Source organism: Sarcophilus harrisii, chromosome 3 (genome assembly GCF_902635505.1).
Source record: "Sarcophilus harrisii chromosome 3, mSarHar1.11, whole genome shotgun sequence".
In the NCBI taxonomy this organism is placed as follows: domain Eukaryota; kingdom Metazoa; phylum Chordata; class Mammalia; order Dasyuromorphia; family Dasyuridae; genus Sarcophilus; species Sarcophilus harrisii.
Genome location: NC_045428.1, coordinates 425,185,295 through 425,198,035, shown reverse-complemented (window position 1 = coordinate 425,198,035; position 12,741 = coordinate 425,185,295). Strand labels below are relative to the sequence as shown.

The following is a 12,741-nucleotide window of genomic DNA, read 5'->3' as shown; positions in this document are numbered from 1 at the left end:
GATCATTTATGAAAGGAGAGCATCAGGAAAGGTTTCCTAGACATTTTTGAAAATTTGGTCTTTATCGTATCCATTTTCTATTCACAGGAAATTGTAGAAGAACTAAAAAAAATTTTTTTTCTATGCTTTAACTTTTGGAAGTTGAATAGTGGACCTTTTAGTTTTCCTTGTATAGCATGTTAAAATAATACATGTTAAATTGGGAAAACAAGATTGTTTGCCAAATCACCTTTTAGTAGCACCCATTCCAAGTTTCTTAGATTGGAATTATTTCAAGACCTGGCCCCCTGGTAAATTGGGCTCATAAATAGTAATTCCTAATTATGAGCCTTAGGAAGGGCAGTTTCATATTCCTTGAAAAATTAACATGGTTAGTAGATGATACTAATGAGGGAGAAGTCATAGGTTCAATTTTCCTATGAGCTATATGTTACATCCTATTCATGACTCTAATATACCTGATTTCCAGCTTTTCTCCATAAAGACAGATATCTTAGGTCAGATTAAGCTTCTTTTAAACTGAGATCTCATTTTATTCCAAGATAAAAAGCTCATTTACTCTTTGAGATATTCTAATCCATATAACTTCTCAGATTTCTGTATACTGTTTTCTTAAATATGTGCATTTATTCATTATTTGATGATCTTTTTGTAAGTAGTATTTGATGGGAAGGAGCTAAACTGTTGAATGCAAGTGCTAATAATTCCCTTAAGAGAATGGTTTTCCTTCTCTACCAAAAGCATTCTTCTAGACTACCAATATTCAAGATGGCAGATATAATTCCATCCCAATATCCCTCTTAGAGGCAGACGAAGAAATGAGTAAGTGTCTATCCAGGATCCTTCTCCTGCTCTAATAGTCTCCCTTGGAGAAGGGTAGGTCAGATTCCAGAGATATCTATCTATGATATCCATGAACTGTTTATTTAGATAATCCACATATTTATATTAAATATATATGTATACATTTACATGTGTATGTGGGTATGTATAATTTATCTAGATATAACTATCTTTCTGGAGCATATCCATCTGTTAATAAGATCTAAATAATCACTTAGGTGTTTTTCACTATAAAATGTATATTAAGTGCAACTCAATATTTTCTATCTTAAAAAAGCAAAAATACACACATTGGAAACCAATTCAGTTTCATTTCAGTGTTTCATAACTTGCTATATCACCTTGATCTTGTGATTTTAGTTGAATCTTTACAAGATAACCCTAGTTGAAATCAATAAACATTTTAGAAATCAGAAAAAATTAAATAAATATTTTCTAGGAACATATTAACAGTTGAAACCAAGAAACTGTCAAAACAAGAGACTTTGAGAAATACTTACATCACTCTGATTTTTGGCTGTTTTCAAAGAGTGCAGGATCTTTGGATCATCCTGAATGCTCAGGGCTCCAATCATTTTTCCCTTGCTCTGTTCATAGTCTTTTTTGTAGAGCACCTGCATAGGGACATCACATAGGTGAGCTTTCACTCAAAGAAACTCTACACACTTTTCTTGCCCTCATTCTCCAATCATACTCACATCACTGGCATTCTTGCTGTTAGCTTTGGCTGCCAGAAGTGGAATAGCATCCACCTTAATTTCAAATTTCTTAGCTTTGCTCTTCTCCCAGTCATGCTTATAAATATTCTGAAGAAGAAAACACACACACAAGAATTATAAATGTCATATTCAACGTGGATTTATCTGTTAAATACCCAAAGCAAATTTAATTTATTAGGATTCAATTTATTTCAAAATCAACCTTGTTTCTTAACAATCCATTTGTCACAAATACTACACTATAATCAGCTCCAACTCCTGACATTCTAAAGTATATACTTATAGCTTTTCTTATTCAAAGTCTCACAAAATTTCAAAAGACTCATACGCACTGGGTTTTTAACTCCACAGGACCAGTTACTTGCTTTAAAATCACAATTCTTTTACAAGAGAATCTAGCTGGAGAGTATGACTCCCATATTTCAGTGCTGATACTTTCTTCAACTGAAACACATTCAGATCTCATCAACTGTAGGTCTTGACCATAAACCTCCACAGTAGATGAGATCAACTCAAAGTACTGAGAGCCTTCCTCTAGCTCTCTTGATATTACATTGATACCAATGGAATATGTAGACAGTCTATTGATTATATGTTAAACTTGTTATATGGCTGATGCATCTCATTTTCTGGATCTAATTTCTCTGATTATAATTTTGATGCTGTGTCTTCAGTATAATTATTTGTGTGTTATTCTTTGTAACCTTTATATTAGCTAAAATATAAAATAATTGCTCTTATGTAAACATAGCATGAATGTAAAGAGCAGGGTTTTTTATACTTACATCACTCAGGTTGTAGGCATTGACTTTGTGCTGAATGAAGGCTGGAGCATCTGCTGGTACATTGCATTTAAACTTCTCACTTTCATGTTTTGCTTTGTAATTCAGCTGAAAAACAAAGACAAATAGTTAGTATAGGTGAGAACTCCAGGCAAGGCCACTTTTATTCAAATATCATAAATGATTACTGCAATAGTGTTGGGCTTTTTTTTATTTTTTGCTATCTAAATAAATAAATATAGCCCCAAGTTCTCAAAATTTCTCTCTTCTTTTCAGAGAAGAATGGCATATCTAAATGTGAATTAACATTCAAGTATAATTATTCCTGAAGGATTGCAAGAGGAAAATGTCAGCTAATGAACATATATATTAAATAACTATTGGGAGTCAACCATTGTTTTAGATACTAAGAATATATTTTTTGAAAGGGGTGACAAATTATACACATTAAAAAGGCACATATGGATTGCAATCAAAGCAGATCCAAGTAATCTTGGAGGAAAAGGGACTAGCAGTTGGAGGGAAGAATCAACTGGGAAATGGTTGGATGAATTATGCTTTAAAAATGGAGTAGAATATCATTGTACCTTAAAAATGGCAAATATAAAGAATTCGGAGAAATGAGGGTAGAGTTGCATGATTTGATACAAAATACTAGAACCAGAAGGACAACTTACATAATGACAAATAATGTAAAGAAAAAGAGCACTGACATACTTCAGAACTATGACTATGCACAGTGCACACTCATGATTACAGAATTAAGAACCAATTATGCCTTTCAGTAGAAAGGGAATAAGATCCATATTTCCAGATATAGTCAATATGCTGATTGTTCTACTTTGCCCTACTTCTTTTGAGAGTATGAATATAAGACACCAGAAAGAAAAAGGATATCAATAAAACATTTTTTAAAATTTTAAAGACAAAACAAAGGGAAAGCTTAACCAGCTGTACATATTTAATACATTAGAAATGCCTTAAAGTTGGTATTTCCCTGATCCATGAATTGGGATTACCTCTAATCTTAATGAGAAAGAAAAGTGGATTATCGCTTTTGTAATCCCTTTGCTAATCTACCTAAATAGTGCCTGGCAAAGGGTTTAACAAATGCTTAGCAAATGAATGTTTAAACACGTGGAATATTTAGTTTCATTTTGAAGCATCTGTACATGCATAAAAATGATGAAGGGTTAGAGCAAGAATAAAATGTCAAACATGTGTCTTTGGTGTAGACCAATCCAATTCTGTTAAAATATTTAATCTTTTTGGAGTCAAAGCCTAAACAAAATTTCGGTGTTTTTCCCTCTTTGATCTGCGTTTTCAGAACTTTGGGTAACAATGGAAGTAGTAATGGCACTAGAGTATAGAGATGCTTTGGAGAGGGGGAAATAGAAGAGATTACCTAATATGCTACCTAAATTGAGTGCTTGACTCCTTTGCTTGGGCTAATATGGTGCAGCTAATTTTCAGAATGCATTATTATGTTTAATAAGAAGTATGTTAGGTATTATTAGCAATATAGCTGTTTTAGCATAAATTCATGGCTTTTGAAGGCATATTGAATCGTTTAATGTATTATGTTATGTACCAGCTACTGAATAATTTTCCCAATGCAACAAAACTCTCCCTACATGCAAAACTTCAAAATCCCCAAATTCTTCCACCTCTGAATTTGTGAATATAAATTCATATTGACTTTGTGGATATGGACATTTCATTGATTATTTCAATTCCTTGATTAATCTCAATATGCCAATAAAAATTTATTAAGAAAAATAATTTATAGAATGAATAATGTACTTATTAATTAAAAGCCTATATTACTCATAATCTTAGAATTTTAGAAAACTCTCTGGGCTTGACCAAATTGACAGGCAAACTTAAAAGTATACAAAAAACAAAAACTATAAGCTATGGGATCCTTTTAATATTTAATATTGATCAGAGTAAAAAGGAAAAACAAACAAACAAGTTATAGGTATGGATATTGGATATCAAAATAGCAATATTTTGTAGGTGGTAAGCTAGATTATGAGTATACTTAATTTTTAAATTTATTGGTCACTTAAATACATAAAATTATTTTATATTCTCTCCTTCCCTGATATTCAAAAGTACTTACATCACTTAGTTGTTTGGTATTAATTTGGGCTTGCAACTGGACAGGAGAGTCAGTAACAGGTGTGAATTTTGTTTTATCAGGATGGACTTTGTAGGTATGCTGTGGGAAAAAACGAAATATTTAGTGATAAGAGTAAATCACTTATACCCACACTAACATGTAGGAAAAAAAATCAGTTGTATCTAAAATTCATTTATCTACCATCACACTAGTTTGCAGAGAAATTTATCTTTATCTCTGCAGTAGGGGAAAAAAAGACCTACATCTGGAACAAAAAGACAGGTTCAATCCTACTTTAATATATATATTGTAAGTGATCTTGGGCAAGTCACAACCTCTCTGGGCCAGTTTCCTCATTTATATAATGAGGGATTTGGATTAGATATAGCCCCTAAGATCCTAACCCTAAATCTATTATCTCTGTCTTCATATAATACATACTGCATATATTCATAGACACACATACATAATACACATATACAAATATATATATGTATATATATATATCTACCCATACATGATAAGCAATAGAAATCAATAAGTTTGCCATTAAAGGATCAATTTTTTTAAAAATAATGAATAGTACTTTTTGCTTAACGCTTTTTGTCCCTATTACTAGAATATTCAAAACTTGCCTTTTCTTGCTCCTTCCCCTCCTTTAAACTCAATTGCTAAACTCATTTTGACCACTAGATGTCACGGTCACCTCTCAAACACTATCAACCAAGCAAATTTGTTTCCTGGAGCAGCCAACTTACATCTTTACATTGGTCTAGTTTCTTGATTGCTTCATATTCTTGTGTTATTGTCTGAGGGAAATAGCATTTGCCTCTATCTTCTTCATAATCTGCTTTGTAATTTTTCTAAAAGGAAAAAGAACACACAAATAGCTTAGCACTGTCATTTAGACAACACCATGGTGGAAACTGAATAATTTATCCCTGAACTTACATCACTGTTTTCAGCAGCAACTTTCATGCAGTGGGAATGATAGGGGTCCTCAAAAGTGCCTAAGTAATGCCCCAAAATATTCTTTACATAGGAATCTTTATATTTAGTCTGGAAAACAAAATATAATTAATTCAAATTCACACTGATTTGTCAAAACAGTGGGTAGCAAATCAAACCAAATGAATAATTTCAGGTTCTCTAACCTCACTGAAATTCTTCAGAAGGGTATCAAGCTGAAACTTGGGGGTTTCACAGTAGTTCATGCTCTTTGCCTTTGTCTTTTCATAGTTTTCTTTGTATAACCTCTGCCCAAAAAAAGGGGGAAAACATGAGTTATTGCAAAAAAAAAAATTCATTTCAGTTCTATACATAAGGGAGCATTTAACATATATCTTGTCTTTTTGTCTTTCTAACATTCTTTTGAATGTTAGATTCAACATTCTAGTTGAACGAAGCAGGAAAAAACACAATAAATACTGGAGTTAACATAAATGATAAATTGTAGAGATTACTTTCAAAAAAGTCACATGACCATTTCTGGTATTTCTTGCGATTTCGAGCAGACAGCTGTTGCTAGTTACTCTACATTTGGCTTGTATCATTCCTGTTTGCAAATTTGAAAAATAAAATCACTATTTATTACCACTGACAGAAAACCTGGACATTAGAATTAGAATTAGATTAAATGCTATTAAACTCTGGGATTGGAATGCCATTTGTCATCTCTTAAAATGGATTTACATTCATTGATATCACTTAATTATTCAGGCTTTCCATGTTTTACCATGTGGGATTTTGATGACAAACATGAACTGCATAAAAGATACCCTCCAAACAACTCTTTAAGACAAATTAATTTTGTGGGGGAGAGAAGACTTCAGACTTCAAAATACAAAGTCCCACTGTTGGGAAATAGATACCTAGATATTTAGAAATATACCACAAGGATCGCTAGAAATGGAACAGGGTAGAAGTGGAAGGAAAAGTGCCATCCTGTAGCTTTCTGTTTTCATTCATGATTCTAACCAATTAGGGGTTGAATTTAGTTGCTTCTCTCTTCATCTTTTTGAACTTACTCAAGTTAAAAACTTAGAAATGTACTTTAAAAGGATATGAACATTATTTAGAAAATTTTACAAGAAAGGGAGGGTGAGAGAGAGAAAGAAAGAAAAAGAAACAGAGGAGACAAAGAGAAAAAGAGAGAGGTTAGACATAATTTCTTATATTGAGTTTAAAAGGAGATAAACTTTTGATATCATTACAGGAATCATTTTTCATTGTGAGGGTATTAATAATATTTAGGAAAATCCCACCATTTCCAATGAATCATACTATAAGTAAATCTGAGATGTGATTTTTCTGTTCCACAAATTCCCTCATACCAGCCATGACATCCTGACCTTGAGATATTATATGCTCCATCAAACTCTGGGCATCTTAGTAAAGAAGATGGGCAAAAGAGGAAATAGGAAAACCAACTTACGTCACTCTGGTTTTTGGCCACCTTCAAAGAGTGCAGGATCTTAGGATCATCCTCAACACTTAAGGCTCCAATCATTTTTCCTCTACTCTTTTCATAGTCTTTTTTGTAGAGCACCTATACCAAGAGAGACAGGAGAGGGAGAAGATTTCATTTAGCACATGCAAGCCAACTAGGTCTCCTCCTGTGGTTCCCAAGTAATACTCACATCACTGGCATTTTTGCTGTTGGCCTTGGCTGCCAGGAGAGGAATAGCATCCACCTTAATTTCAAATTTCTTGGCTTTGCTTTTCTCCCAGTCCTGCTTGTAAACATTCTAGAAAAGAAATCATACGTGGAAGAATTATAAAAGCTACATACAGTATTTATTTCTCTGTCAAAGCATAGAAAGAGTACTTTTAGAGTGATGTGGCAAGAAAAAAGTCAGGAATCATGTGGTGGGTTTTTGTTGGGTCTTTGTTGTAGTTTCATTGTTTTCACTTGTATCTGACTCTTTGTTACCCCATTTTGGGGGTTTTCTTGGAAAATTTATAGAAGTGGTTTGCCATTTCTTTCTTTAACTTATTTTACAGATAAGGAAACTGAGGCAAACAGAATTAAGTGAATAGTTCAGGATCATATAATCAGTATGTATCAGAAGCAAGATTTGAATGAGGGTCTTTATGATTCTATGACTAGCTTAGCCCTTTAAATCCCCTGCCATGCTACTTCGTACCAGAATATTGCTACTTTTAAAGATGTATTTGTGTTTTAGGGGAAATCAGCATGCAGTTTTGTAAGTGATGCCCAACTTCTGTCTTAGGGGGATTCACATGTCATATTATTGGAATTCAAATAATTAGGGAACTTTGTAATGGAATTTAGTAGTAGAAACAGAAAAAAAAAAGCTTCCAGTTCATTGGCACCAAATCTGAGCAGTATTATTGTGTTATCTCCTATTGTAATTTTTCACATTGTTAGAAGAATTTCATCAGCATTGTGACACAAATCCCAAAATCACAGATTCTCTGTCCCCTTCCCTGTGGTATTCCTTGGGAAGAACTTACATCACTAAGGTTATAGGCGTTGATTTTATGCTGAATGAAGGTTGGGGCATCTGGTGGGATGTTGCACTTGAATTTCTCACTTTCGTGTTTTGCTTTATAATTCATCTGAAAAACAAAAGGAATGTCGTCTTAACACAGAGGAAACCTATCCTGTAACACTAACAGATTCTGATGGACATCACAAGTTTTCTGGCATTCAGTGAATATCAAATAGAAGCCTGGAGTAAAAAGACCACTGTATGACCAATATGGCAGACCAATGCATAGCCATAATCGCAGTAAAGCATTAGAGAAAGCAAGAAGACTTATATCAGTTTTTTACACTTTTACAGAGAGTGTTCCAAAAGTCTTAGTGTGGTTTTAAACTCTAACAGTTGTAGAGAAATGTAATCTATTAAAGTTTAAAACTGCACAAAGACTTTGGGGAATGCCCTGTATGTTGTAGGTAAGTCTGGGGCCAATAGGCATAATAGGGTCCATATATATAAACAAATGAGATGATGTAGGTGAAAGTATTTAGAAAGCTACACAGTGCAATGTAATGTGAGATACTATTATTATTATCACTGTTTTATGGGAAAAGTCTGATTAGCTCTTTCTAGTTTATCAGTACTTTGATTTAGCTCACTAACATATTTTAACCTAAATTCTTTTTGATCCTTTACAATTTGTCATTTTTACTTAAACTTGATAATCCTCTTATAGAAACTAATTCTTTGTATTCTGAATTAGTTTTAATATTCATGAAAAGTACATATAATAAAGTCACCCTTGTAGGCACATATTTTCTTTTTAATAGAGAAGTAAAGAATCGGTGAATTGTTGTTTCAATTTTTAATCTAGTCAAAGAATGGCATATTATCTCCCTGATTTTTTTAAACCTATTAAACTTCATCATTTCCTCCTTTCATAGGATTAATGATTTAAAGATGGAAGGGACCTTACATATCTAATTCCTCCATTTTATGGATTACAAAACTAGGCTCAGGAAGTTTAAATAACTTCTCTAAATTTAAACATGTAAATAGCAGAGCTAGGATTATAACCAAGATCCTCTGACACCAGAGCTGGCACAACATATCACAGTGTCTCCTCATTGACCAATTGAACTTTTCAACTCACTACCTTATCTGTGCTTGAATGTGGAAAATGAATATAGTGACAATTTTTATAATAGGATATTTAAATATAGATAAATAAGTAGCATTCACATGAATATTTTTTTAAATATTTTGATTGTTGGATTTTATATGTTGTTATCTGAAAATAATGGGTCATTAGAGGATGGGTTTTTCTAACATTTTAAGATACTTACATCACTCAACTGCTTAGTATTGATCTGAGCTTGTACTTGGACAGGAGAATCGGGAACTGCAGTGAATTTTGTCTTATCAGGATGGACTTTGTAAGTGTGCTGAAAGAAGAAATGGAGTTACAATGCATTGCAGAAAACATAAAAAGCAAAAAGAATAGCCCCCAATTTTTGGTCAATCAAAATTTTGCTTGCTTACTACAATTCAGCTTTTTAGAGACAATTAAATATGTATAAAAGTTATCTATGTCTCCTGGGATTATCTTTATCTTTCTAAGGTCAAAAAGAAGAAAAAAAATTATCAGGTGACTTAAACTATGAAGGAGTGAGTTCCAATGGATCTGTTTGAGAGGAAATATGATGGTTATCTCAAAAATGGTACCAAAAGTGGTGTCATCCTATTAATGATACTTTAAGGGAAACAATAATATTGTCATGTCAACTATATTCTGACCAGTAGAATCCATAAGAAGATTCTGGAATATCACAGGGTTTTTTTTGGACACCATCCCCAGACATAATAAATTATCCAGTGTTTGTGGTGCAGACTTACATCTTTACATTGGTCTAGTTTCTTGATTGCTTCATATTCTTGAGTTATGGTCTGAGGGAAGTAGCATTTTCCTCTGTCTTCTTCATACTCTGCTTTGTAATTTTTCTACAAGAAGAAAGCACATATGAGGGCTAAGTTTGGTGGTAACTTCTGAAAATCATATCATTGGGAAACATGAACTTACATCACTGTTTTGAGCAGCAACTTTCATGCAGTGTGAATAGTATGGGTCCTCATAGCTGCCTACATAGTGTCCCAAAATATTCTTCACATATGAATCTTTATATTTAGTCTAGAAGACAAACCATATTTCAATTGTTTATATACATGAAAAAAGTCTCTGGTTCACAAAGAAGGACTGACATTGATGGGGCTTACGTCACTGAAGTTTTGCATAATTGTATCAAGCTGAAATTTCGGAGTCTCACAATAATTCATGCTCTTTGCCTTTGTCTTTTCATAGTTTTCTTTGTATAATTTCTGTCAGAAGAAAAAAAACAGATAAAATAGATTCCTGTCACTCCTACACATTGATTATAATAGCTCTTATTTTTCAAATACTTAAGAAATAAAAAAGATCTCCATCTACTATCTTGAAAACCTATAATCAAAAGTTGGGGTGTTATGAATCACAAGCCTTTGTGCGTTTAGCAATGCACATTAAATCTATGTTTCTAACTCCTTAAAAAAATCTTTGGAAAGAAAAAGATCTCAAAAAAAAAAAAAAAAAAAAAAAAAAAAAAAAAAAAACAACTTCCACCTTACAATCAAGACTCACAGATGGTTAAAGGCTGGCTATGGTGTATATGAGCCATTTTCAAGTCTGACTTTCCCTTCAATGACTCAGGTTCTTCCCATATTTGCAAGTACACAACAAACAGAAATGTGATCATTTACAGTGATTCTAAACAAATGTTCATAAGAAAGAAGTCACTTATAAGAGAAGCAATTACAAATGTTATCAATTTAAACAGAAAGAGGCATTATTTCTATCTTCTTTTTGTCCCCCATGGAAAAACATCTTAGAGGACATTTAAAAGGATAGTTTTATTAATACAGAGAATTATAAGTAGTATATCTGGGAATTGTGCTTTTATTTATATTTATATATTCAAGGCTAATTGTTGAAATGAGAATTTCTGCCTTCACTACTTAAAGTGAAGGTGGGTTGGAATTGCACTAATTTTTCTTTCTATACCAATAACCTAGACTTAGAAGGTACTTTCCTATGTTGACTAACAATTAATTAAGGTAGCCTAAAGGGGACTATATTATGAATTTGTTAATAATTCTTCTCTATTAAAACATTAACTGAGGATTATCTTTAGACATATTTAACTTTAAATATGAACAGCTAGTGCATCAGATAAAATTTTCTCATAGTCATTTTTTTTTTAAGTTTTCATTGTGGATAAAAGCTATGCATACATACATATAAATACACACACATATATACACATGTATGTGTGTATGTTTATATATATATAGGTATATATCTATATAAGTATATGTATATTTGCATAGTGCTTGCATATATACATAAACACATACATGTATATACATGTAGCACTTATACAACATACACATATATATACACATACTTATATTTAAAGCTAAATAAATTAAATAAGTTTTATAGCATTCACATGTTTCCTAGTGTTCACTCACATAGCCACTACTCTAGACCTTCTTCACTTTTCACTTTGTCTATTGAGATCCTTATGTCAATGGTCCTCTTTAAGAAGAAAGGACCAGGATTAACAATTTTGAGGCAATTGGGTTTAAGTGACTTGCCCAGCATCACACAGTTCTTGGTGTTAAATGTCTGAGGCTGGATTTGAACTCAGGGCCAGTGCTCTCTTCATTGCACTATCTAACTGCCCCAATAACAGTCTTATAATCAGTCTCCTTACCTCCTACCTAATCTATCCTCCTCTCAGCTGCTTATGTGATTTTCCCAAAGTATAGGTCTAGCATATAAACTCCTTTACTCAATAAACTTTGATGATTCCCTATTACTTCCATAACCAAATATAAAGTCTTCTTTTAGGGATTTGAATTTCTTCAAAATCTGATCCTTTTCTCTATCTTCCCAATCTTTTTATATTTTAGATTCCTCCACTTATTATGTGATCTACTCACTCCCCATATAAAGTAAACTCTGTCTTTGAGGACAGAAACTTCCTTTGTATCTCTAAAGATTAAAAATGGCTACTGCATAGTAAATATTTAATAAATTCATGTGATCTGATTGATTTAGATTTGTAAGTAATGTTAGAGATTATCTGGTCTAATTCTCAAAATAGCTTGCTACTTATTGGGGAGAAGTAGGTTGGAATGTGTCTATTTAGAATGTCCCCCAAAAGAGCAATGATCCCAATTGTTTTAGTGTAGACCTGTTTTTAATGACAGTATTCTTTTCCTTCTTTAAACTCAAGCATTTAAAAATTTTTAGTGACTTAAAAATCTTGGTAATAATTCTAAAAAATAATATTAATGAAAATTTCTGGGAACTCTCAGGCAATCTTCTTTTGTGTTCCATTACTGGACAATAACTCCCAAGACTGGTCCTAAATATAACATTGCTCAATAAAGACATTTTCCCAAGGGACAACTTTAGATAAACATGTTTCTTTTTTTTTTTTTTTTTTTTTTTTTATTTAATAGCCTTTAATTTACAGGATATATACATGGGTAACTTTACAGCATTAACAATTGCCAAACCTCTAAACATGTTTCTTTTGATATCTGACTAAAATATGCACATATTTATTTTGTAATTAAAGGGTTAGAAGATTCTTTCTAAAACTTTGGATTAAGCAGATGCATTTTTTCTTCCTGGCTGTGAGAATGTAAACTCTTTGAGGGCACAAAGTATTTCATTTTTATCTTTGTATCCTCAGCACTTAGCTCAGTGATTGGCACATAAT

At 32.4% G+C, this 12,741-nt stretch overlaps 1 protein-coding gene across 6 annotated transcripts in view; it reads right to left on the bottom strand.

Moving 5' to 3' along the window:
* The window catches only part of NEB (nebulin), a 206,663-nt gene that overhangs the window by 161,278 nt on the left and 32,644 nt on the right, over positions 1–12,741 (bottom strand). For all 6 annotated transcript variants that reach the window (XM_031960690.1, XM_031960684.1, XM_031960686.1 and 3 more), the window contains exons 14-27: positions 10,190–10,291; positions 9,996–10,103; positions 9,812–9,916; positions 9,262–9,360; positions 7,947–8,051; positions 7,109–7,216; positions 6,904–7,017; positions 5,624–5,725; positions 5,421–5,528; positions 5,228–5,332; positions 4,470–4,568; positions 2,348–2,452; positions 1,542–1,649; positions 1,344–1,457 (exon numbers count right to left, since the gene is read on the bottom strand). In XM_031960690.1, coding sequence (XP_031816550.1) covers positions 1,344–1,457; positions 1,542–1,649; positions 2,348–2,452; positions 4,470–4,568; positions 5,228–5,332; positions 5,421–5,528; positions 5,624–5,725; positions 6,904–7,017; positions 7,109–7,216; positions 7,947–8,051; positions 9,262–9,360; positions 9,812–9,916; positions 9,996–10,103; positions 10,190–10,291 — 1,482 coding nt within the window. The remainder of the gene's footprint in view (positions 1–1,343; positions 1,458–1,541; positions 1,650–2,347; positions 2,453–4,469; positions 4,569–5,227; positions 5,333–5,420; positions 5,529–5,623; positions 5,726–6,903; positions 7,018–7,108; positions 7,217–7,946; positions 8,052–9,261; positions 9,361–9,811; positions 9,917–9,995; positions 10,104–10,189; positions 10,292–12,741) is intronic.